Raw genomic sequence first — 27,622 nt, forward strand, 5'->3', positions numbered from 1 at the left:
AGCTCTTCCATCCCAAAAACAGTGTTTCAGCCCCTTTGCCAGTTTGTTCTGAGCACTGTTTGCACAGCTGCATTGTCAAGTGCTCCTGGTTGTAAATCAGGACCAGGCCATGCAATGTACAAAAACTTTTTAAAACAAAGTGTACATATATTTCAGATGCCACAATTTATTCCATATGTGTGTATAACATACAAACATGCTCGCTCGCTCTCTCTCTCAGTGAGGAATGTCTGGTTTTTATTCTTCATGGACGTGGTTTTAAGGCTTTTACTGTGTGTGCACTGTTAATCCTTTAGGCCTCAAATGAAAGGAAATACCATATTGATTTGCTGAAAAAAGCTGTGGGCTTGACCATAAGAAATGAACAAACATTTCATCACAAAGTACCCACAGAATGGGGGCAGCAGGAATGCTGGTTCCATGGAATTACTGGATGCATGCTTGTGTTTGCAGCCCAGAATCTGAAGAACCAGAGGCCAAACAGGTGCATGTGCTCTGCTGTCTGTGACTGTTCGATGCAAGCGATCAGTCTAATTTCAAATTTATATGGACTTCAATCCTATGGGTATAGATAAATATGCCCAGTTAGAGTTTGTGCATTTAGATAATATTTTACAGTCGTGGTTCAGTAGAACATATTTGAAATTTTTGAAATTGATGTATGGCTACTGTAATCTGGCACTGTAACTAGGGGATGTTGTTGCCTCAGTTGACAGATATTTCATTCATCTGATCAGAGCGCTCCAAATATGATAGTCATTTTGCACATATACAAGCTACAGTGTTTTGTTGCAATTAAGAGTACAATAATCATGATGGTATGAATAATTCATGTTATTAAATGCCTTGGATGCTGCTGTATGCCCAGGCAGTACAGAAATGCCCCCGTATCCTCAGGGGTTCCATTCAGGAACTCCCCCATGGTTAAATAATACAAGTTACGTGAAACCATGGATACAGGCGAATGCTTTATAAGGCATTAGGTGGCCTGGAGAAGCCCTCTGGGCTTCCTTGGGCCTTCCAAAGCCTTATAAGGCATTAAAAACATCACTTCCAGGTTTTCAGGAAAAAAAAGTTAGAGCCTGGCAGAGGCTGTGGACAGATGTGCACAGCCTCTACTGGGCTCAGAAGTCCCTCTGGAGGTGAGGGGAGCAGAGCTCCCAATCCACAGATAAAAGAATCTGTGGACATGGAATCCGAAGTTAGAGGAGCCCCCTGTATGCTCCACAGGTGCTTCATGACTGTCAGGGGCAGCTCAGTTGCTGAAGCTGTATGAGAAAACTTGACCTTTAACTTCTTGTTGCCTGCTCTGTCTTCCTTGCTCTTCTAGACAAGCATGCCTCTGACTGACTAACCCTTGATAACTTGGTGGTGGGTTTTTAAAGCAATGAATTCAGCTTTGGACAAGTCTGCCAATATTGCATTGGGCCAGTGCTAACATGGCTAAATACAGACTAACAAAAAAGGACCACTGAACAACTGGGGAACAACAAATACTCCAGAAGTGGGGGGGGGGGTAGAGACTCCTTAATCTTCAGAACAACCTTATCCAAACTGGAAAATTCACTACTGCTTCCCAAAAGAAGCTAGTATATGTTTCCAAATAGCCTTAGAACTCTTGCACGTCAGCACTCTAGTTAGCATTTATCATTTATGGATTTTCATAAGTTATTTTAAGAAGTGACCCTTCTTCCTATTGTATGCTAAATCATTTGGATGTGTTGGTGTAGCACCAAGGTACACCAAGATTCCAAGCGGTAATGACCTCCTCTAGGACCAAATTCCAAAGCTATGTCTTCTTCTAATAATTTGCAAATCTGGCACAAGATGGCAACATCTCATTGTGTCTTTTTCAAGGACTGAATGTGAATACATCTGATCCTCTGAAGTCCACACAGACAGTCAGGCTGGACTGATTTCCTCCAAGTCTTCAAGGCTGACAGAGATGAGTTCAGAACTCAGCTACGCTGTAGCATGTGTGGGGTGCATTTGATGCATGATCATCCCTAGTTAGCTGTCATGGGCAGTCCAGTCTACATAACTCCCTGCACAGCAGTGCAGCTGCACTATCAGGCACTTGCTGCATCCTGTGGAAGATTTTCAGGCTGTGAAGGCCTCCTCAAGTTAAGGAAAGGTTTGTTCCCTTACCCCGGGGTAAGCCCTTATTGCCCTGCTGGGTCTACTCAGATCTGCTCCAGCTGTATAGCTGGCAAAAATCCAAGTGGACCTGAGAAGATAAGCTGAAGAAAGGAAAGGGGATAGGATATTGATGGCATTGATCTGCCCTCCTCCCCAACCCAGTCTCTTCTCTAAGCCTCCCCCTCCCTGCCCTATTCCTCCTGCCCACTCCTCATGCTGACTTACCAGTGCCAGGGCTCCTTCTCTGTCCACTGGCATGTGGACCCAGCTGTTTGCCACTTGCAGCAGTGACCAGGCTATGCTGAATGGCATGTCACAAATTGCAACAGCCATAAAGGACCTTACGCTGCTGGAATTCTGGTCCGTAAATCCTGTTAGGATTGGGCCACAAGTCCCATTGTTTTCAGTGGGACATGTGGCCCAATCCCATATATATTCCCTCAGAAATAATTCCTACTGACTTCAATTTGACTCTCTTCAGAGTGAGCACAGAATGTCAGGCTTTGATGCAACTACCTCTTGCTTTACATATGGTGACTGCTCTGAAATGGAAGCGCTATGGATTCATTCGGGTTCGGTTGAGCTAAGGATGATGCTGTCTCCAAAGCCTTCAGTGCCTGGGGCCCACTATATAGTCATAGAGTTGATAGCTCAGAGTGGCTCTGCAGTAAAGTATGTGATCCTGGGGTTCTCTCTCTCCAGCATGTATAAATCAGTTCTGTGAACTAAGGGCCCAATCCTATCCAACTTTCTGGCTCCAGTGCAGCTGCAGTGCAGCTCTGAGGCAAGGGAACAAATGCTCCCTTACTTTGTGGAGGTCTCCATAAGTACCTTCCCACCATAGGATGCAGTGCACACCCCATTGGCATGGTTGCACCAGGACTGGAAAGTTGCATAGGATTTGGCCCTAATTCTGTAATGAAGCCACAAAACTGAATAAGGTAGCTGAGGGATCAGCAGCAGAAGCCCAGAAGAGTTGGACAGTTCAAGTCAGGAATTAAATGCTATATCTAATAGGTATATAGGATAATACCTAATCCTGTGGGGATACATATTGATCACCGGCTATACCCAATCTGGACATGGAATTGCTGGCTGTTGAATTTCTTGTTTCCCAGTTGCTCATTAGCCCTGAGCCTAGCCTAGTGGGCCTGTGATGAAATTGGCTCTTGTAAACTGGCTTTCCTTTAATGTGCCTGCCTGTCAGCTGACCCTGCCTCCCCCCCCTCCCCCGCTGAGTTCCTGACGTGGGTGCCCATCTGAAGTCGTAAGTCAGAGGATTGCAATGTAAGTCATGGAGAATGTGTTGAATTTCCCCCTCATAGACAACAGTACTTCATTTGTCTACATACACCCACTAATCCTTATGGCAAGAAGTTATTGCTTCAAGTTAAAACGCCTGAATTGTTTGGAGCTGGTAAAATGAACTATCGGGTGTAATATATACCAGTAGATTGAAAGCAGAAAAAACCCATGTTCGAGTTTTTTGTGAGACTTGCTGTTTCAAATACATCTCATGTATACATCTGCATCCGTTTGCTCCATTGCTCCCTGCTGTGTATATATTATCTATATATCTATATATATACACATGACTGTCCTATTTGCTGTTCTCCATCCTGATTGGGTAGGCAGGAGTTGATGCAACTGTGCAAACACTTCATTGATGTGGATGTTCATTTTTCTGACATGTACTTCTATGTCTGTGATGTATGCTGTTTATGATATACAATGTCCACATGGTGTTTGGGGTCTCACTTTTTGTTTCATAATCATAGTTTAGGCTCTTTGCAGATGCCATGTCTACTATGCAGTGAAAGTGTGGCACTTGTTGATGCCATCCATCCATTTTTTTCCCCTAAACGTAATGATAATCGTGGGAATGCTGTAGTCATTTGTTACCAAGAATTCTGGACATTTCCTGGAAATCATAAAGAAGAAGACAGAAGCAGCTAGGCATTGGCAGATTTCTTAACTATCATATAATCTCCCAGTCAGTCACAAATGGGAATGGGCCAACCTGGACCCTCTGAACACAACCAGAGCTATGCTCTGGTCAAATCCAGAGGTTGATCTGAGGGCTGGGGAAGCCAAGTCTGCCCTCCTTGGCCCTTAGAATGCCTTCTAAAGGCAAAAAAACCCCTCACTTCTGGTTTTTGGCATAAAAAGTGACATTTTTATGCCCTTTGAAGGCATTCTGAGGGCCAGAGAGACTGTGAAGGGCTTCCCTGGCCCTCAGATTGCCTTCGAAGAGCATAAGAAGTAATTTCTTTTCTCCAGAAAACTGGAAATGAGGTGGTTTTTGTTTTTGCCTTTAGAAAGTATACTGAGGGCCAGGGAGGCTGCACACAGTCACCCCGGCCTCGGAACACCTTCCGCATGGGACTGGAGCACAGCAGTTCATTATCTGTGGGTACTGGCATCTTCAGGAGTTCCAGGAGTGGAACTCCCGAGGGTGCCCGCACAACTGTACTTGAACTGTGGGGTGAAGAGGAAGTGCTCATCCCTTCAAACCAGAGACATCTGGATTTGTCCTTACCTAATGTGGACTGTTTCTGGACAGTGGCTATTATGTTTATCTCACGATAGAAGCCCAAACTGCAGGCTAAATATGGCATCTGAAAAGACCCTTGCAATTATACCCTGGCCACTGGAGCAAATGTAATGAAAGATGGGCTGGGCTGACTCTTGTAACATGGGTATGAAACCATTTTTAATGCCTTTAGAAACAGGGCCTGCTGTTTGTTTTGAGTGGGAGTAGGCCAGGTCCTATTGAAAGCAGTGTCTGGTCTAAGGCTGCAATCTTGTGCACACTTACCTGGAAATAAGCACACAGTGAACTGAACACAGTGGGACTTACTTCCGAGTAAAAATATACAGAATTGCACTGTAAAGAACTTAGCCAAAAGTTCTTAGGATTTTTTTTCTTTTTTCCCCTTTAATCCATCAACCACATGCAATCCTATTTGTAATACAAAATTGCATAGTTACTCAGGTATAAGTTCCACTGTGCTCAATGGAGACTACTCCCAATTAAGCGTGTGTAGCATTGCAGCCTTATGGCCCAATCCTATCCAACTTTCCAGCACCGGTGCAACTGCACTGCAGCCCCGAGGTAAGGGAACAAATGTCCCCATACCTTGAGGATGCCTCTGTGTCTGACACCCCACCACAGGATGCAGTGCACACCCCGTTGGCAGGACTGCACCAGCACTGGAAAATTGGATTGGATTGGGCCCTTAGTCAGTGCTTGGAACTGTGTCGGCCAACAAGGGAAAAAAAAAAAAGACCAGCTGTCTTTGACCATTTGTACTGTGGCTAGACCAGTGGTTCCCAAACTGGTGGGTTGTGACCCACCAGGCAGCAAAACACTTGTCCCTGCCCCTTTAAGGGGCGGGGAGGGGGGAAAGCAGCAACACGATCCTCAGGATTGCGCTGCTGCCAGGGGTGGTGGTGGTTTACACTTACCTGAAGGACTGCCAGCCTCTGGGGATTGCAGGGCTCCCCGAGCCTCTGTAACAGTAAAAAACATGATTGAAAACCACTTCCAGTTTTTGATTGAATACCAGAAGAGGTTTCTATCGAGTTTTTTTTTAAACTGTTATAGAGGCTTGGAGAGCCCTGCAGAAGCAACCTGTCCCGGCAGGGTAAGTATAAACCCCCCCCCCCGGCAGCAGCTCAATCCTGGGGATTGTATTGCTGCCATAGCCCCTCCTCCACATATGCTTACAGTGCTCCCAATTCCCTTGTAGGAGTTTGGGAAGCACTAGACTAGACGGTTGATAGTAACACAGTAGGTGGCATTGTCTAAGCGCAGGGATGTTGCTGTTCAGGGAGGTTGGTGATGAGTCCTCTTGGCTTAGCCTTACCAGCCTCTGAGAGATTCCTTTGGTGGCAAGTGTGCCAAGCACTGGTGAGACAATGGCGTTAATAGTTATTTGCTCCCAGTACAACAGTTTCAGGCCTTCCATTATGTAGGTCCACTTGACTTAAGAGAACATGCGACACTCTTGAAGGGGGCTTTCTGGTCACCAGCACTTTTCACCAGCACTCGTTCTCTGGCACTTAGTGCTAATATGGAAGGCTGATTTGATTCTGTTCTTTACGAAAAAGTAGCTGTTTCTTAGCCAGAGGTGTCACTCAGAGACAGGGGGCCTACTTTCAGCAGCAACATTCCTGTGGTTTCAGCAGGCCAGCCACCCTGGGTGTTTCCAGCCACACATGTACTTAGCCAGGATTTAGTTACAATCATGTTGAACTTTTGCTGTAAATTGGCATTTAGCAACAAACAGAGATACCTGAATTTATTGCTTTTTAACTGTAATCCATCTCTCTTTGCTTTATTTTGTGGATACATTCCTCTCTTTTTCTTCTTGTCAACAGTGCGTTCTCCACCAGGACTGGCCAAAACTCCACTTTCAGCACTGGGCCTAAAACCTCACAACCCAGCCGAGATCCTGTTGCAGCAGTCAGGAGGTAAGAGATAGTATTGCAGCACTTGGAGGGGGAATAGACAACCATCAGATTAAAATGTATTGTCTGTCCAATGCATTCTTGCATCGGTTCTCAAACTTTCTGGGAGTCTGAGAAGCACTTGGAAGGTTTGACGGGTGGGGACTAGGATATGGAGGTGCCCTGACAGTGCCGCAGCAGTCGTGGTGCTGCGGACACCCAGAAGCATTTTAATGTAACTGGGGAGGGGGGGAGGTTGTGCAACCTCCTGGAGGGTCCTGGAGGCTCACAGCCCTATCGGTGTTCTGCAGTCAAACCTCACTTCCAATTTCGTAAGCTCCGAGCTCTGGAGCTCCACCCACCAGTTTGACCACCACTGCATTAGTTCATTTCTAAGATATAAGACACCAAAGTATGATTAACAGTGCACTCCTAAGTTTGTGCTGAGCCGGTGCAGTCATTCCTGTGCTAGCTCAAAGTGTCACAAATGTACTATAAGGCTTGTTCATGACGACTCATGATCCAGCTGGGCTGGCCCGATGGCCTGCCTGCGCCACATCCTGTCCCAGCACCGACCAATACAGATAAAGTTGCACTGGGCGGCACAGGGATTCAGAGAGGGCTTTTTGGAGGCAGGGAGGGGGCTTTCTGAGCAGGGGGAGGGTGGAACGAAGGGACGTTCAGGCCCGGAAGGGGGACGGGATTGACAGAAGCCTCCTCCATTGTATCCTAACCCCCTTCCTTGGCTGGGTAGCCCTACATGAGGCTTTCTGGATTTGTGCCAGCTTCTTTTTAATTAAAGCCCCATTGGAGCAGTTGGGGCGTTACTTGGGGTAAGGGAAAATAAATCCCCTTACCCTGTGGAGACCTCTGGCTGTCTCGTGAGTTGCACTGGATGCAGTGTAGGTCATGCAGCCCTACTGGGCCAGTATTGTGCTGTAAGTCGTTTTCAAGGAATACATTTCATGCAGACCATTTATTCTAATGACATCTGAAAACAATTTTAGACTTATAGTGTGTGTGTGTGTGTGTGTGTGTGTGTGTGTGTGTGTGTGTGTGTATTCTTCCGTTCGTCTGACAGCATCAACTGTCTCTACAAGAGCAAATCATGTTCTGATGTTCTTTGCTGATTAAATGCTAAAGGGCAAATAGGTGCCTTTCTTTTCTACTTGTTTTTAATCGCAGGTGGCAGGGAGAGAGCCGTTTTCTCTCTGTAGAAGCAAAACCTTTTTTGAAAATTGCTAATAAGATTTGAACTTGCATTGTCTTGTATTCCAAACATAACCAAATTTGGGTTAAAATTCAAATTTGAGGAAGACTGCATTCATTTTGGAGTGAGCATGGAAATCTGCCCCCCACAAATCCAGTTTTGCCTTTATTATTGCTTTTTATTGCTTCAGGTCCAAAGTACAGATTTCCACATGAAATGTCTATAATTCAGTTCTAGTGATGGGCAACTAATTGCATGCCATGACTGGTGATTTTTGGACAGTGTATATCATGTGCTGCAATGGAACGTATTTCCTGCCTCTTTTTAATTAAATTATGATTGTACGGCATGTGCAGTTACAGTATACCTTGGAGAAGTACAGCAAAGCAAGATAGTAAAGCAAAGATTTGGGCCAGGTGGTAAAAGGTCCGAATTTCCTTGTAAATGTCTGCCAAGGATTAGTTGAACGTTGCTTCCTTATGTGTTTTATTTTGGAGGGGGGGGGGGGAAGTAAATAAGTGAACCTCAGAGCTAGAACTCTCTGACCCTGCCTAGTAGGTTCCCATCAACAGGCAGATAACTGTTGTGGTATCTTAACTTAATTTCTTTTAATCTGCCCGATTTCTTTTAAAATTCATATTATGGGCACTCAGTTTAGCTTACCGTGCAAATGATAACAACTAGAAATGAAAGTGTCAGTATTCGTGTATTGATTCATCACTGTAAAATAGCCATTTATTTTCTGTTCCCTGCTTTACATGTGGTTCTGCTCTGCTTGCTCACGATGTGCTTGAGACACCCTGGGCTTTAACCGAACAAAATTTAAATGAAGCAATAGCGGATTCTTTCTTCTTCCCTGCAAAGTTTTCCTGCCTGCAATCCCCTGACCTCATTGCTAAGTGCTCTTCTGTCATTAATAGGCTGTCCCAAAGACTTCCAGATGGATTCCAGATCATTTAGCCAAGACCCGTCCTTCCTCTTTCTAAGATTCTGCAGCATTTTCTTTTTAGGCATTGTCAATGTTGGAGGTGAACTATCCTAACAGACATTTATTCGAGTGAAAGCCTGAGTCTGTGCTATAGATGAAATAAAACACATCTGGCAAGCCCCTACACTTCTGGAGGGCCAACATTTGCCTAGAGCACAGTTTTATAGCAATGCTGTAAACTCTTAGGTGGGTGTATGGAGAGAGACTGTTAAGTAATGGAAAGGTTGAGAGACAGACATTCAAAAATCTAATTAATAAATCTTAGCATTTAAAAAGTGCCACAGGCTACAATCCTATACACATTTACATAGCAGCCATTGAACAGTAGGACTTACTTCTGAGTAGATTGGGCTGTTAGAGTATTTAAAATGCTTCAAAGGTATTATCTTGTACTTATTACAACAACTCTGAAAGGTGGATCGTTATTATTACAGATGGAATACGCATTGCAGATGAGGTAACTAATCTGTGCATAATTGATCTGTGGAACTCCTTGCCACATGATGTTTTAATCTCAACTGATTTGTAGCTAACTTCTTGCCCATCTTGTCTTTAACAGGAGCTGAGTTTTTGCAGATTTGTTTTCAACACTTAGCTTGCTTAGCTTCATTGTCAGTAGAATTTGCTTAGGAAACCTCAATGAAAGTAATATATGTTTTAATCTTGTGTAAATGATGATTGGGTGTATTTGGGGGATGGTGTGGGAAGGAGATTATGCCTGCTGACCTGACCCCTTTCTTTGTGTTTTCAGAGTCTCCTTTGCACAGGTACCTGCAGGTATACCTGCACTCTCTGAGCCCAATCCTATCCTTCCTTCCCACAGCTGATGCACCTGCACCAAAAATGGGTTCATTGTATCCAGAGGGTGAGTGGGTAGATCAGGAGGCTTCAGCAGGGAAAGGAGACTTTTAAATCTTACCCTGCATAAACCTCCTGCTCCAAAATGGGTCTCCTTGGACCTGTGCTAGAGAAATCAATAGCACAAGTCTGAGGAGAGAAAGGGAGTGAGGAGGCTGTAGAAAAAGTGGATAGGATCCTGTGCATGCCATCAGTATGGATCCATCCCCTCTCACAGCCTCCCCAACCATATCATACCCCCTTCTCACTCTTTCACCCCTTCCTTCTCCCATTCTGCCTTCCTTTACCCTTCCCACCTTTTCCACCTTCTTACCATTGTCAGTGGGCTGCCTGCCGGAGATCTGCTGGAGCAGACAGGCAGAAAGACTCGACAGTACTTCAGCACATACTATTCATGATTTATGAATGCTTCGTGACAATCTCTTGCAGTAGAACACATGTTCTGCTGCCAGCCAGCCCTCACAGAATTGGGCCGTCTATGTGTAATCCATACCCTGCAAAAATTGAGAATATAGATTAAGCATAAGGAGCCCCTATGCTGTTTTGTTGTAAAATTAAGCAAGTTTTGGTTTGGTCTGGTTGGGGGCGGGCTGTTGGGGTTTCAAGTAAATATAAATACAAAAACAAATGTAGGAGATAACACTGAGAAGCTGACAGATGATAGATGAGTCCTCATAATTGCAGTTTGCCGCCAAACTGAGTTTTCAGGTGTTGAGTCAACATCTGTCAAAGTTTACATAATGCCTGCTACAGATGACTGCATAAGTATGAATTTGCTAACTTGATTCAAGAAGAGACCAATTAGGAAGGACGGCACCCAAACTGCAAGCAAACATGAAATAATTTTGCGAGATTATCCCTTCTTCATGGGTGTAATCAGCCACTCTCTGGATAGTGTTTAATACTATAGAACAGTGTTTCTCAATTAGTGGTAATGGGTACTATCAGTGGTACTTGAGGTGGTGTCTGGTGGTACTTGCTGGAGCATTGGGCCCCTGCTGCCCAGCAGCAACACCAGGAACACGACACAACAACCTGTGGTAGGAGTCTCAGCTCACAGGGTGGAGCTCCAAAGCATGCTTTTCCACACTTGAAAAAGCCCTCCTGTCCACCCTGAGCCTCTTATTGGTGTTTGTTGTGTTGCATCTGACTTTCCAACCCAGAAGTAACTTGCAATTATGTCATTGTGGGTTAATTCCGGTGGTACTTTGTATAGGTGGACCATGTGAAGTGGTTTGGGGGAGGACAAATGCTGAGAAACACTGCTATAGAAGGCTGCTGAAATTACCATTCTTTAAAAACAAAACACTGCTAAGAATGAAAATCTCATTTCATGTGGATATCTAGACATTCAACATTAAAAAAATAAATCTGCCCTTTGTTTCCACATTCTTCTGATGCCAGGATTCGAAATATAACTGCCCAATCCTATGGGCCTGCTGTGTTGCCAGAACATGAATTCGGGCTTTATGACCATTTCAGAATGTAACATGCCCTGGAGCACAACATAGTCACCATTGCAAACAGTGAGTGGTGGCAGCCAGGTGACAGTGACCTCCACAGGAGCCTCAGCAAGTTGGTGCAGGCTGTGGGCAGAATGGAGTGGGGATGGGGGTGTGTGTCAAGGGTGGGAAGAGGAGGTAGTCAGCAGTAGTGGCTCCACCAATATCCCTCTTCCCAGCCTCAATCCACCCACCTAGGTCCACTCAGACTTGCCCCAGCGAAATAGCTGGTGCAGATCCAAGTAGACCTACTGAGGAAGCAGAGTCTTGCCCCAGGGCAAGGGAACAAATGTTCCCTTACTGTGAGGAAGCCTCCAGGGCTCAAAAGTCCCCCATGGGATGCAGTACGTGCCCTGTTGGCATGTCTGCTTTGGTGTTGGGAAATTATGTTAGATTGGACTGCCAGTCTGTGTATGAAGCTGCCTTATATTAAGGCTATTTGTTTCACTCAGTATTGTCTGCGCTGACTGGCAGTGACTGTCCAGGGTTTCAGAGTGGGGTCTTTCCCAGCTCTGTCTAGAGCTGTCAGGGATTGAACCTGGGATCTTCTGCATGTACAGCAAGTGCTCCAACAATGACCCCTCCCCTTCAGTGACCGGGTTATCGAAGACTGGTCTAGCGTTAATAATAAAAACAATGTGTGACGTGGCCTAATGTATACTTAATTTGTATGTGGTGATACAGATTGCTGGGCCAGCAATAAATTGCTGTTGTTGTTTTGCAGATATTTAGGATTCTTTGAAGTAGGTGTGTGTATTTGTTTGACATCTACTGTCATTTAGATCAACTGCAAGTGCTACTAATGTTCTCAATAGCTGACTAAGTAAAAGCTTGTTAATCTCAACCTCTCTCTTTTTCTTCCTTCTTCCTCCATTTTCATTTCCTTGCCACTTGTCTTCCTTTCCCTTTCTTCCTGCTTTCATGCTTGCCCCTCAGAACTAGACTGGGAGAAAGTAGTTGAATCTGAGGAAGGTAAGAAAGGAATTGTTTTTTATTTGATACAACTGTTAGGGCAAAAATATGACACCAGGCCGCTGTTGTTTCACTTATCAAAACACTTGGTTGCCTTACTGAAGACTGGAGGAAGATTGGAGGAAGTGACATTTCCTTCACAAGAGTTCAGTGCACTTCAGATTGCCCCAAAAGTTGTTGTACATGGGAATTAATCTTTAAGTAAATAAATGTGGGCAGAGAAATTAGCAGGGAGGTGATTACTTTTCTAAGAATGGCACTTTTAGCCTAACTGATGTCAATAAGCTGCTGTGCGCACAGGTTTACTCTCTCAGAATATCTTGCAGGTGTCTAGGGTTACAATCCTGTGCACGCTTTCCTGGGAGTCAGCCCCATTGAACTCAATCAGACTTACTTCTGAGTAGACTTGCATAGAATTGGGCTATAGATTATCTGACCGATTATTCCCTCATTTACCTATTTGTATTTTTTTAATGCTATTATATTGTTTCTTGTAGCAGAGATGGTACTTTCAAATATCGAATTTAGTCATAGCTAATCAAGGTTGCCAGTATGATTTTGTCTCTAGTTGCAAAATGTCTAGTGACAATCCTATGCATGTTTACTTGGTTTACTTTACTCCCATGTACATGTGTGTACAGTTGCAGTCTTAAGTATGGTTATGTGTTAACTGTGCATCATGGGAGTTTTTTTGAAACTGATCCAATCTGATACTCAGTGCTGGCACCAGGTTGTTTGGGGCCCTAGGGCAAAGTCCTGTATTCCTCTTATCCATCCCTTATTGGCATGTACACTACCATTGGTACTGAGGGTTTAAGGATTGACCCAGCCAGGTACATATGAAAATGTGAATTATGTATGAAAATATGATGGCATGGTTACTTCTCATGGCACCATCATAACTTGGCATTCTCTCAGGTGGTGCTAGTGTGCTGTCTTGTGTTGTTATGGTCCCAGGCCACAAAGGTCACATCTGAAATTGGCTTTATTTTGCAGTAGCATTTAGCTTCTTCCAGTCAGTCCTTCTGGTGATATTGCAGTACTTCCTACAGCAATCAGAGAGTCTCTGTTTTAGAGGTAGTAATGTTTGTGATGCTGTTTTCACAATCTGGAATCATGTCTAATGCTCTTTTTGTTGTTGTTGTTCGTTAAGGGCACATCCTATCCTGCGCTGGAACAGGCAAGCCAAGAGACTTGCGCTGTATCCAGTGCAGGATGGGGGCCCAAAGTGGCTCAGCCAGAGGTAAGGGAAAAGTTTTCCCCTTACCTCCAGGTAAGGCACCCTAGCCCTTATGGGTCACCTCGGACGTGCGCCACCTCCTGAGCTGGTACAAGTCCGAGGAGAGCAGAATGGCTTGAAGCCGTAAGTGCTGGGTTCCAATCTCGTTCCCCACCTGCCCGACCCTGGTGCCACCCACCACCTGTCCTACCCTTGCCCCGGAATGCCTCCCTCCCACCTCCTCCCCACCCACCCCAGAGCCGTGTGTCGTCCCAGCTCCATCGGCATGGAATCTTGTGTCAGCCTTTGCAGGCCAGCATGCCTATGCGCATAGGCCTTGCCGACTCCCAAGGAGGCACATTGCGATCCCCTTGGGCCAGCGCAAGGGACTTGCGTCAGCCCAAGGGTACCTCTGGATTGTGCCCGAAATGTTATATTCCACCATTCCTTTGAAGAACTTGGAGCAGTTTTCTTCTAGTCTCCCAACAGCTTTTTGACGTAGTACACATTTGTGTCCCAACTACACACAATTATATTTGAGGATGGAAAGACCCCCCCTCTATTCTCCCCCCCCGTGTAATTCTACCCATAGCAACAGTAACCCTGCATAGTAAGAGCCAACATTCTTGTGAAACTAAGTGTATATAGTTTTTCCCTCCAGGTTTTTTCTCTTTTAGTAAATATAATTCTAAAGGCTTCCGTCTCCCCCAGAAGATACATGGGGGACAGAGGGGGCAGGACAAAGAAGAAGTTTTCCTTTTAGGCAGTTTTATACTGAAAAGCTCTTTCTCTTTCAGCTGCTTTCCCTAGGGGAAAAATCTCTGGTGGAGGGCAAAGGGTAGCCCCCTCCCCTAAGTTTTCTATTTCATTCTGTAATAAATAAATAAAAATCTTTTAAGGGAAAAACAACTGCACAATTTAGCTTCACATGTAGTTTGGCCCCTAAGGCTTTTGTTTTCCCCTACCCAGTACACATTTTGGCACTGTTCCATACATATGCAAAGATCATACATTCCTAATAATCCCCAAGATCTGGGCTACTTTTGGCCTATTACAGAGTGAAAATAAGCAGAAAACCAGAGAGAGAGAGAGAGAGAGAGAGTTCAGAAGTTTAAGATGCTGTTTCGGACAGAACCCAGCTGGGGTGCAGCTTGGACTTTTGGAGGGCTGCTACATTTTTAGTAATCTCAAACAAACCCAAATGGCACCCTAAACATTTTCTAGACAGGATGTCCAAGTATTTCTAGGTAGAGAATGTCAGTCTGAGATCCTGAGATAAAACATCAGCAAGATGCTTATGGGAATTGTCCAACTTTGCCAGTCGGATATTGTAAACTCATATTTCTTTTCAGGTGATCATCATCACCTCACCTTTCAAATTGTTTGCTTGCATATAGTACATATTACTGTACGTTTGAAACCTTCTTTAAGAGAGCAGTGTCCCTGACCCCAAGCACACACACTCTCATTGAAAAAAATGTCTATTTGTTCAAAAGTGTGTAGCGTAAGACAACATTTTTGAAATTCCACATTAATTTACCTAGAATAATGAACACCCTCTGCTTCCATCCATAAGTTTCCTAAGCTTATTCATACTGGATTGGAATCACCATTCTAGATATATAAATAAGCGCATTGAGGAGGCGGGATTAGACTTAGCTGTCTGTTCTCTTGTTCTGCTCAGATTATTGTGGATGCCTTCATGTGTCCCAATGAAGAAGTGACCATGTTACCAAATGGAAGATGTTTGAAAGGTTGTTAGCCTGTCCTTCATAAGAGCAGAGCTAAGCGATTGGGAGCATACAGGCTTGTGTGTTCTTTCCCCCACTGTTCCCTATGCCGGTGTAACTTCACCTGTGTAGACTCTGAGTAGCTGTAACCATGGTTAGCGCTGGTACAGATATAACTAACCAAACCATGATGCAACATAGGCAGTGCTAACAAGGGAAGGAAAGGCGGAATTTGCACAGGAGAGGGGAGAAATCATGCAGGTCCTGCCTTTTATATTATGTGCCTTTTATTCCTGTTAACCCATTTCTGCCCATCTCACAGGTGTACACATTTGGTCCCTGTTGTGTATATGCAGTTGGGCAGAAATGTAACTATGGTTAAGAGTTCAGCAACATTATATCTGCACTAATGCAACTTATTTTTGATGTAGCATTCATCAAGTAGATGACAGATGTTTGCCTTCATATGCCTGGGTTTGTGCAAGCCAAGGAGAAAGCACTGTATGTGACCCTCCCATGTATAGGGTTTCCCAAAATATGGTTCAGCTCATGGTTCTTTAATCCACCACTTCTTAGGCATTTGTGCTGTTGCAAAATAGCTCTAGGAAGAGTACTGGAATGTACTGAATTGTGAATGGCCTCAATATTAAGTATTTGAAAGCAATTTACTGTGTGACAGAAATCTAAAATATACAGATTTGTGGTTTCTAAATGGAAGGATATGGAAATATCTGGAATGTAGGAAAATGTAAGATTGTCAATATGGTTATTTCACATTCTCTGATTCCCCCCCCCCCCAACACACACACACAAAATGAACTTTTCACTTGCTTAGCATAAATATAGAGGGGATATTTTTAGATATTTCTTGATATGGCAGAGGACTTAGAACTTTACCCATCATTTTGTACATTGGTTCCAAGGGTACATTCTCTCCTCCATTTAGTGTTTGCAAATGGTTTACTAAAAATCCTTGCTCATTTTTCAGTATCACTCAGTTAATTTGCACACAACTGGCTTTTGGAATGTGGCACATCCAGAGACTTGAATGAAGGCTGGACAGGGCCTTAGCACTGTGTGTGTGCATGGGGGGGGGGGGAGAGGAAAGGGAATTATGCAGCTGATTGAGAAAAATATTCAAAGGAAAAATTATTCTGAACCGAAAGCAGAAACTAGGGAAGTTGGGTACATCAGATTCACTCGTTTTCTTCTCTTTGCTGTTGTCTTGCATCTCTACCCTTCCAGCTTTGGTATAAAGAAATTCTTGTTTCTTTCTCATTTAACATAAGTTCTTGGCTTCTCCTGGCAGTTTCTCATTAGCTTCTTACAAGTTAACTCATGGATATAGAACCGTGCTATTTTTAGCAAGGGAGGGGAATGGGAAATGTGTGGGTCTAACAGATGTAATTACTTTAAGTAGCATAATGTCTTGTTTTGCCTCTTGCAAGTCATTTGAGGCTGTACTTTGGTCCAGCACCAAGACAGCCAAGTGTCAGTGGGTTTGGCCAAGATGGTTGTTTTGGGCTTTCACCTCATGAAATGTTTGGTATGAAGAGGGCAGACCAACCCTTCCTCCTCATTCCATTCCATTCCTGCCCCTCCTGCCTTAGTGGGCTTGGTTGATTGGCAAAAACAGCTTTGGACACATGACGATTAGGGCTTGGCCAACAGATCTGACTTGCCAGTGCTGAAGTTCTCCTCGTCTTCACACAACTGGGCCCTTATTGAATTAATTTCCAGCATAGAAGGCAATTCCCGAGTCTTGCATTTTATACAACCAGTTAAAAGGCCTGCAGTGATTGGACTATGAATAAACTACTGGATTATTTCATCTACCTTTTTGCACTGCAAAGATGCTGGAACTTCTTGCCCAAATAGCCCTTTGAAAAATATTCTATATACGGTACAGGTTTTTTAATTTTTGATGCATTGTGTATCCCTGATATGGATCTGTGAAGTCCTCAGTGGCACAAAGTAGTCTATATTGCACATTTTTTAAGGTAAAAGGCAATACTTGCTCCTAGCTCCCTTCGTTCTCTAAAATTTCCAACACACATTTTTCCCCTCCACAGTGCTAATGTACTATAACATTTTTACAGAAATATCTGAAGTGATCATAATTCTGTGCTTTGATTATACAACATTGTCAACTTCACAACAGCTGGTGACTGCAGTCCTGGTAGATCTATCAGTCTTACCTCTCTAATATTCTTCAATCATATGTTGAAGACTGTCAATACTGTTAATAATATGACCCATTGCAAGTTAGATTTTTGTTATGAAAATTGTCCTTTGCTGACTTGTAAAAGTCTTCCTGCTCCCAGACTATGCCATCAGAAGCTTGGGAGTTAAAAGGTCTGCAGGATTGTGGCCTGTGCTCACAGGAATCTTTTCTGTGCTTCCTGGATGCAGGAAAAACTCATAAAAAGAAATATCTCTGTCCTTTTAAACTTGACATGATCCAATATGCGGCGAGGGTGTGGAGTGAAAGAAAGGATAAAGTTGTGAACTCATTTTACAGTTCTGCTGGAATAGATCTAGATGCTTATAACTGTACCAAACCCATTAGTGCAGTATATAAATCCATGGCTTTTGTTTTGTTAACACATAACCTCTCAGAAATTTTGAAAATGGATTGGATATGCACTGCATTGAGGGTGTATTTAGATTTAAATACTAGACCTGCATGTAGCAGAAGTTGTTCAAAGAGAGAAAAGACTGGGAGAGAAAGAGAGAAAGAAGAAGAAGTATAAGGTGTAAGGAGGAGAAATGGTTCTGAGGGGCAAGGCAGGTAGTAGTTCTGTGAGTTCCCGGAGAAGGAGGGGAAGGTGATGCTGGTCCTGAAGGGGACACAATGTCAGAACCTGTTCTGTGCTATCAAATGGGTCTGCAAGCAGTAGGTGCTCACACTGGGATTTCATGTCCTCCAGAGGTAGAATTTGTACCCCCCCCCCCCAGTACTGGGGAGATTTATCTTGGAATCTCTCTTGCCACTTTTAGCCTTATGATCAAGAGGAGAGCAATGGAGTCGGTCCAGGGTTTGGATGGGACACAAAACTTGTGGAAAAGGGTTAGCAGAACTGGAAATTTTCACTGTTCAGTAGCAGAAAGGAAAGCACTGAGCAAAGGAAGCAGATTGCCATTCACAAAAGTGTTTTTCAAACCCAGCTAAATAAAGAAAACAAATGTTCTTTGTGGTTACTGTGGGCAAGAGCAAGAGGAAACACTTTCAAATTGCACAGAAAGAGTTTGAAATTAAGATTCCAAGATGATTTTTTGTTTTGTTTTGTTCAGTAACCATAAGATTAGGTGGGCAGTGAAACCAGCTTCCCAAAGAAGATGCAGTGTTGCCTTCAAGGAAGACTGGTGATATTGAGCAGGGAGAAAAATCATACTCAATGCAGGCATCCATCAGTAAGGGCTGAAATTTACTTAGAGCCCATGCATAAAAGGAATGTTCTCCTGCAAGTGGTATAGCTTCCTGAGCAGCTTCAAACACATGAATCACATGGAGGACAAAAACATAACCTGGGTTGTCCATGCAGACAACTGCAGAACCTTTACCTGCCACTGGTTTTTGCACTTGTGTCCATTCTATCAAGCGACTGCTATTCTCCTGATTTGGTACTGGATCACAGCAGCCCCTCCCTATGTGGGACAGGTCACATGTTGCGTGGAGAATGTAATTTTGTCTCTGGGGTCAGTTGGTATGCGTTATGCTTCTGGCAGCGTTTGACACGAGAAGCAGACTTCCAGTACTGTAGGATCATAGAGCAGAAGGCCTTGTTAGTCTTTTTGTTCTGTGATTTTCATAAGAAAAAAAAATCTAGCTCCATATCATTGTGATTGACTCTAGGGCCTCAGGCAGGACCTCAATAAATATTAACCAGTAGTAGCAGTAAAAATGTAAGAATTTCTGGTTCCAGGACCTCAGGCATCATCTTTTCTTTCCGGCTTCAATTCAGAGCCCCGGAGTTATGTGGAATCTGTGGCACGTACAGCGGCAGCAGGAGGTGGTGGCAGTGGCATCATGGGAAAGTCACAGGTGCCTTCAGCTTCACAGGTCTGCAACACTGAGACACCAGTGAGGAATGGGTCCTTCGCCAACTCCTTCACCTCGCCAAGCCCTGTTGCTGCCAGCAGCCCAGTGCACAGCACAGATGGGTAAGGAAGAACCCTTTTGTTTATTCTCACATCTCTAATACAGGATGATGATGTGTATGGGGGGAGGGTTGGTTCTTTTTTCCTAACAAAAATGGTGAGGTCATTCCCACTCATGCTTTCAGCATCAACTGATCAGGCTTTTAGGAGATAGATAATCAAAATTGCTAGTTCGGCCATTGCAGGTTCCTTTCCCTGGGCTTCCCTGGGCCCCTCTGGGTCTTCCCTGGGCCTCCCAATGCCTTATAAGACGTTATAAACGTCACTTCTGGTTTCATGGAGAAACTAGAAGTAGCGTTTTATACACTGTTAGGCTCAGAGGACTGGAAGTGAGAGAGGGTGGGGGGAGGCATTCTCCCATATCCATGGTTTCACTTTAACCACAGGGGGTTCCAGAACGGAACACCTGCAGATACAGGGGGCATGTCTGTATAGCTCAGATTTTCCTCCTAGTAAGGACCGGATGTCTAGTTTCAGGACTGTGAACATAGAAAAGGGCTTATCAGAACAGCCAGGTATTTTAATTCATATTTTCACAAGCATAACAAAAATTAGAATCCCTGCCCCGTTTGGAAAAGTCACAAACAGATCATCGCAGGTTTCCCCCCCCCCTTATTTGCAGCTGTTATCCTCCATCCACTACTGCTTTATGTGAGAGCTTTCATTTTAGTCAAATTTAGAGCATTCCACTTTAAAAATTATCTTGCACACAGAATGTGCAAATTCTCTTGCACAACAAAAATTTGTTTGCAAACAAATGGAAATTGTATCACTGGTTATGCGTAAAGACATTTGCTATAGATTATGTCCACTAGTTTCAACAAAGCTTTAAACCTGCACTCTTTAATTATATGAGACTGTGAATCATGTTTAAGTTAAAATGTTTTCCAGCTGTGGTATATGCAGTGTATTATTGCTTATGACAACATGTGCCATAATAAATTCTTTAGTATAGGATATTTTCTTCTTCTTCCTCCTCTTCGTATTGTGGGTGGCTGCTATTCATTTAAAAATGAGACCTCTATAGGAGAATATTGCAGTGAATTGTACCAAAATTTCATAAATGGCATGCTCTGTCTTATTAGGGCTGTTGATGAAGGCTGTCACTGGAAGTATTGGTATTTTTCGTAGCATGCTTACATCTACCCTTTAATGTTTGTCCACACGCAAAGGTCAAATTTCCAGATTACTGTGAAATATTTGACCCTTCAAAATGTTTACTTTTATAGAGTGACAAACTGAGAAATGACAAGCCGCAGCCGAAAATGGCAGCCTTGTAGGAAATGACTCAAGTTTCAAAGTTTTGAAACTTCAAAGTTTGTTTCAAGAATAGAGGAACCCAAAATTGTGAACATTCCTGATAGCAAATAAAAATAAATAAAAACAATGGGGTATTTGAGTGGATATCAGAGGTAGTTTGGATATGATGTTTGGTTTAAGGTCCTTGTAAGTTAGGATTATGTGAGGGCGCAAGGGGGATTTGAGGAACTAACAGTTTGAACAAGGGGTTTTCTGATGTGCTCAAGTCTGAAAAGCCCTGTGTTGTATATCAGACGGGGAATAGCTTGATAATTGGATTTTCTCTCTGTTTCTTCCTTTAGGAACTCTCTATGTAGCTATCCTTCAGAGAACAGTACCAGCATGGCCATACCCTTCCAGTCCTCAGCCGAGTCCAGCTTCCAATCCACCAACCTAGCTCAGGTGCCGTCAGTGCACAGCAGTTACCAAAACACATCTTCATCAACTCAGGGTCTCCCAGCCTACATGAACACTGACTTCCCTGATGGACAAGCCAACACTCAGCAAGATGGTCACCCAAGGTTGCAACCCCAAGTTGCTGCAGTTGGGGTTCAAGTCATACCTGGAAGCCCTCACTCCCTCCACAGAACAGTGGCTACCAATACTCCGCCCAGCCCAGGTTTTGCTCAAAGATCTATCAACACCAATATGGCAGCCACTCCAGGAAGCCCAAGTATGAACAGGCACTTAGTGGGTGCTCATGGCAATCTTGTTGGAATGCCTGGGAGCCAGCACCAGCCCATCATGGGAGGCAGCACGCCCATACTTTCTGGGAGTCCTAGCTTGGATCAGCACATCATATATGGGTATTCTACCCCAGAGGAGAAACGCCCAACACTATCCCGCCAAAGCAGTGCCTCAGGTTACCAAGCACCCTCTACCCCATCCTTTCCTGTCTCCCCGGCCTACTACCATGGAGTTACCAGCCCACATTCCTCTTCCCCTGACTCGGCAGTCTACAGACAAGGCAGCCCCACTCCACCTCAGCCAGTCCTCCCTGAGAAGAGAAGGATGTCATCAGGTGATCGGTCAAACAGCCTACCTAACTATGCCACTGTGAATGGCAAGACTTCTTCACCCATCTCCAGCGGCATGTCCAGTCCTAGCAGTGGGAGAAGCATGGCCTTTCATCATACTCTGCCGGATTTCTCCAAGTTTTCAATGCCAGGTAAAAGCTCACTTGAAGCTGCTTCTCCCTTGCATAGCAGGAACAACGGGGATGGCGGTGGGAAGCCTTTTTGACTTCCCTTCTTTCTGTTTGTTCTGCCTATCAGTACATGATGGATGAGGCTGTGAATCAACCTCAAGGATTTTCCTGAGATGTTCATTTTTCTCCGCATTTTGCAAAATGTATTCTATAGGCATCTCTGTCCTGGTGCACCAGCTCATCCTCTACTTCGTGCTAAGCTCTATGCTGGCTCTTAAACCATGCTCCCTCTACCCTAACTGGAAATCTACAGAAAAAGTGTCTTCCACATTTCTCTTCTTCTATTGCTTTTTAAATTTTGGAACCCAGCCCGCAGTTTGAATCTCAATGGTCATAGTAAACAGTGGTTCCCCTATTCTTATATGGTAAATCACCCCTTAAGGTGATTTTTCATCTTCTTTGTTGTTTTTGAACTTATTCCATGTTACTTAATGTAGATTAAACCCATTGGTTAGTTTAGGATTGTATGAACATTCCTGTTGTTTATTGTGGTACCATCTGTATACATGGCACTTTACAGAACAATATAATTAAAAGAACAAGCTCTTGCCCTTCTTAATTTAGAAGAGATAGAAAGGAAACCAACAGAGAGAGGAGATGAAGGTAAGGATGACTAGAAACAAATGTCAGCAGAGGCACTTATATTAAACTTTTCAGTTTTAAATCGCGCTTTAACCATATGCACACTCACAGTTTTTTCATTTTTGCGAAGGGATCTTGAGCATGTGCCTTGCAGAATGGGATGACACCCTCATTAGTGATCCCGACAGATCTGACCCTCATTAGTGATCCCAGAAGAACCATAGTGCAGCATTTATCTCTGATAGATTAATTTGGAATAAAACTGTTGTTTTAGTTATATCCCATATTTCCTTTACTTATGTACTTCACGTTTTATTTACTTTTATTCCTATGTCTCTCAGACAGCAGCCCCGAGACCCGAGCTAATGTGAAGTTTGTCCAAGATACCTCCAAGTACTGGTACAAACCAGAAATCTCCAGGGAACAAGGTGAGTTTCTATTCTCCTAGGATGCAAAAGCGTGGCTCTGTGAACAGCATTTGAGAAGTCCAAAGATTTGTGTGACTTTGTTTGCCAAGGACAGGCAGCCCAATCTTGAAAATGGCTGCCACTGCATCCTGAGCATTACCAGGGCAGTGCCAGTGGCTCTTAGGAGAAGGGGAGTTTCGTCCCCTTCCCCCAGGTAGGGCAAGTAACCCTGCAATGGGACTACAATGGTTCTCAAACTGTGGGTCCGTGGCCCACCAGTGGGTAATAACCCAATTTTTGGTGGTTTGTGAAACTGACAAGGCAGATTAGGCTATGTGCATCAAGGGTTAAACAACCTGCTACTTGGAGGAGCCCTGCTGCCCAGTCACCATAATAGCCACAGAGGCTTGAGTGGCTGGTAAAGTGAATTAGGTGGGTCCCGATGCTAAAATGTTTGGGAATCACTGGACTACATGATTCTGTGGCAACCCAAGGGTCAGCGCAGAATCAGGAACCTCTGTATCGGGCCAGTGGCCCAACACGGAGGCTCAGGATCTGGTGCAGCAAAGCTCCACCAGTCCCGTCTCCCTCCCGCTCTGCTCCCTACCCCGGCACACCTTCTCCTCGCCCTCCCCTGCCCCAGAATGCCTCCTCCCCACCTCCCCCCATGCCCCCATTTACCTCTCCACCGCCCGGTGGTTCAGGTGACCGTGGAGCTAGCACTGGCCCTGGACCAGTGCTGAGGGTCACAGAAATGCCTTATGGAATGTCTGCGACAGTGCGCGCCAGCGGTAAACCAGTGCGCACTGTTTAGGATTGGGCCCTAAGGCAGTCGTAATAATAGCAAGGAGACACCTAATGCTACCAGACATTTTATTCAAGGACTTCAGGGATATTATGACTTGTATCTTTTTTTTTTTTTTTGCTTCCTGTGGTTTTTTGTTTGTTTTCAGGCTCAGTGATTCTGCTGTAGACATAGGTAGTTATAAATCACCATTTTATAACATATCTGCCACTGATGTATGACATATTCTCCTTACCTCTTGGCACAATGATACAGATAACCAAGCTGCCTGAGAGAAAGAGAGCTAAGCACAGAATAATTTGGTTTGATTGGATGGAGTCATTGGTTTTAGTGATGGGCAGAACCTCCCTTCCTTTGGCCCTAGAAATGATCCAGAGTAACCAGATTAATTTCCTGGATGTCCCAGTGTAACGGGGGACCTATTACAGACTGCGTATCTGGTCTGGATTAACCCTTCAGGTTGAGCATGAGAATCATGTCAGCACTTCACTCCAGCTATATTTCTTTCCTTTCCCTCTTACTATTTTGTTACTTAAAAAAAATTGTGTCTCACTTTTCTCTGAAATCACAGTCCATAGAATTAATAATATAATGTGATAAAATAAATCCTATAAAACAATCAATATCTTTTAAGTGCAATACAGTACATCGTATTTTCCTGGAAGAAAAGTATTGATTCATATTTTCTGTACATTTCAGAGCAGTTCTTTTGTTCTTACCTCACCATCTCTTCAACTTCTTTAGACTAAACAGTCCTGATTCCTTCAACCATTTCCTCATAGAACTGGTATTCCAAAACCTTGGCCTTCTTTGTTCCTTTCCTTTGACCCTAGCCAGTTTGACAGCATTAAAAATAAAGTACAATTAAGTAGCTTTAATCCTCAAAAGAACAGATCCTTTCATCCATATGTCGCTATGTCTGGTTATTCAGTGGCCAGTTGTGTCTAATGACTATTTTAAGTTGTGATGGGCATGTTCAAGGCTATCCAATGGTACCTGTTCCTGGAATGTGCTCAATGTGGAAGTTTCTGTTGTGCTTCATTCTCCCCAATTAAATCCATACAGTGGAATGTTTCTTTAGTCAAGGAGAGGGAGGGGAATCTGATTCTGGGAGCATGATAAAAACTAGAAAATGAAAACAGTCTAAATGGTAAAAGTCAAAGGATTCCAGTGGATTTTTCTAGCCTAACCCTCTTCAGCCTAACAGGATATCCTGCACTTAAAGAATCCTTCACAAATGTCCGTGCAACCTTTTCTTCCAAAACTTTGAAGCAAATACATCCAGTTCAAATCAAGGCAATTTGTCACTGCCAAATGAGTAACTAGTCTTCTAGGCAGGTTTCACCCCTCCTGTGCCTAACTTCGGTATAGCTTCTTGTTGTTTTATCCTGTTTGCAGCAAATGTTGTTTTTCCAGCTCTCTTTTCACATGTCCCACATGGTGTAGGATAAGATGATACTGTATGCTTTTCACAGTCTCCAGTGCTTAATGACTAGGGAAGATTTAGAATGAGCATGGGGTAGGGACAGGGAGTGGGTCTCATTAGCTGCACCTCAGTTGTAGTGGCACTGAAAGACAGCTTTTCAGTACCTCAAGCTCCTTCCCGCATGAGTTAATGAATCCTCTGGCCAGTTACCCTATATGATAGTAGTAAATGCCACTGAATCTCATTCCCTTTTCCCATGTAATTTGAAGGCAGTGATGCCCTGTTAAAGTTACAGGAGCACCGCAATCATCACAGCACTTTTTCATGGGTGCATCCCAAAGCTGCAGTGTTTAAAGGCCCATAATCACACAGATGTAAACTGTCACATGTGGACTTCCACGGAATCAACAGGGCCAATAGGAGCTGTCCTTGTAAGACAAATAGCCATAATAGGATCTGATCTCAATCAAGACCAAGACCAGGATTAAAGCCCCCTTTTCCTGTGATCCTGACCCGGATGAGAAAACAAAGCATGTTGGGTCTAATGATTTGATTAACCTAACAGGTAGTCTGGACACCCATGGCATGGGGGAAATCCACACAAACACGACAAATGCAGATTTCAGACTCCCTTGCTCACATGAGAGAAGCATATAAAGCTGAGATAGTATGATTGAAAAAGGCCAGCAGTCATTGTCGGAGTGTAAATTAATGGAATTGTGCTATATTAAAGCTATACCTTTTATTTTAATCATGAAAGTAATTTTCGACACTGACATGCCTATGAGGCTTTTAATGTACAGGCAATGACATTCAAAAAGGCTATGCCATGTCACAATATTTAGTGTGCTAGGGTAGATCTAGGAATATAGACTGATCACAATTTCAGCCTTGAGCCACTAGTTAATCATTAAAAATGTGTACCTTTCCTCAACCCTTGCTGATAAGTGACCTATCAGGTAATTGTTGCAGACCTCTTTAAAAGACTTTGTTTATATCTCTGTCAACAGCAATTCCTCTCATTCAGTCAACAGCTGAGGCACTTGGCAGCCCAGTGCTGGAGATCTTTCCTTAATCCAAGAACACATCCCCTCATTTCCTTCATGTCTCCCCTTGCAAGAGTAAAGTGACTGACTGCTACTGAGCGAAGTTTGGCCCTGCTTCAGATCACATTCTCACGAGGAGGGACATTCTTGTCCTTCTGGCTATTTCATTCTTGCCTTAAACCATAGAAGGACTTTCACATTAAAACACACAAATGGATGAGAAACATATTCCTAGAGAAGGGAAACTGTCTGGGCCCAAGAACAGTAATACCTCTGTTAGATTAGCAGTAAGGATCCATTCCTGAAAAGTTGCTCTCTCTCTGAAACCGTGCTACAGGAGCCATTGGTGAAGGAAACTGGCACTGATTGGCTACAGTAGCTTTCAGACAACCCAGGATGAAGAACATTTCAGTGAAAAAGCACATTTGGAGTTATTAATATATGTCTTTATCACTCTCACAATACTGCTAATATAATAGTGCCATTTATTATTATTAAATACTGTTACCTCGTTATTTGATATATATTACTGCTAATATTGGAATGACCTCAGTTTTTGTTCAACAGCTCCATGCGCTGTTTTCCTTCTTCTTGCCCCAAGGTAACCAATTAGTAGGCAAAAGCTCCAGAGGTGTTAAGGGGAAGGATCATCAAAGAGAAGACACCAGAGCTTTCAGAGGGAAAGAAAAGGGCTCTAGGATAAGAAATGACAGCAATTCAAGTGGAATGGTCAATATATGAATATCGAATGGTGGTGTTAGAAACAGAAAAATGACAGAGGGAGATTCATATAGTTAAAGAGAAATTCATAAATGTAATTAAAGAAACTATCGGAAACCTCGGCAAAAAAGTGACATTGGACATCATTTTATATGTAGAATACTTCAAATATACTATAAAATGTCATTTCTTCACATTACACAAACATATGCTATAAAATCAAATATATTAAAATCTTATTAAAGGGGGAAGCAGGGAAAGGGTGCAGTATTAAACTAAAGGGGAGAACCAGGTTGAAAATACCTGAAAAACAGAAGAGTCTTCAACACTTCTAAGGAAGAAACCAACAAATTCAGACTATAAAAATCTTGCTGCACTTAAGATGAATTGGAACTTGGAACCCTTCCTTGGCACAGTTGGTCTTGCCAGCTATTTGTTTTCTGATGTTTGCCTCCTTGGCTGTTCACTGCTAGTTGCCTTCATTTCCTCACTTGTTCTATACTCTGTTCTTTCCCAGCCATTGCATTGCTGAAAGACAAAGAACCTGGGGCTTTCATCATCCGAGACAGCCACTCCTTCCGGGGAGCCTATGGATTGGCCATGAAAGTTGCTTCACCGCCTCCTGGTGTTGTGCAACAAAGCAAGAAAGGTATAGCCTCTTTGCCCCTCTGATGCTGCTCCTAACATTACTTGAACACCTTAGCAGTCCCGGAGAACATGGAAGGCAACATACACACTCCATCCCAGTCAGCATTTGGTAATGTAAAGGAGAAAGATTTGGGCTGTTGCTAAGGCTAGGTATTCCTTCCAGGGATTCTCTGGATGTCAACTCCTCTGCCCGATATGATATTTCATCCTGACAAAAGGCCAGAATACGTGCCCTGCACTAGTAGCAAGAC

The 27,622-nt window shown here is 43.7% G+C and overlaps 1 protein-coding gene across 1 annotated transcript in view; it reads left to right on the forward strand.

Moving 5' to 3' along the window:
• TNS1 (tensin 1) overlaps positions 1–27,622 on the forward strand; it is a 365,505-nt gene that overhangs the window by 322,457 nt on the left and 15,426 nt on the right. The window contains exons 21-25 of the mRNA XM_066611663.1: positions 6,523–6,615; positions 19,036–19,234; positions 20,833–21,698; positions 22,661–22,747; positions 27,241–27,372. Coding sequence (XP_066467760.1) covers positions 6,523–6,615; positions 19,036–19,234; positions 20,833–21,698; positions 22,661–22,747; positions 27,241–27,372 — 1,377 coding nt within the window. The remainder of the gene's footprint in view (positions 1–6,522; positions 6,616–19,035; positions 19,235–20,832; positions 21,699–22,660; positions 22,748–27,240; positions 27,373–27,622) is intronic.

This window comes from Tiliqua scincoides, chromosome 1 (genome assembly GCF_035046505.1).
Source record: "Tiliqua scincoides isolate rTilSci1 chromosome 1, rTilSci1.hap2, whole genome shotgun sequence".
Taxonomy (NCBI): Eukaryota; Metazoa; Chordata; class Lepidosauria; order Squamata; family Scincidae; genus Tiliqua; species Tiliqua scincoides.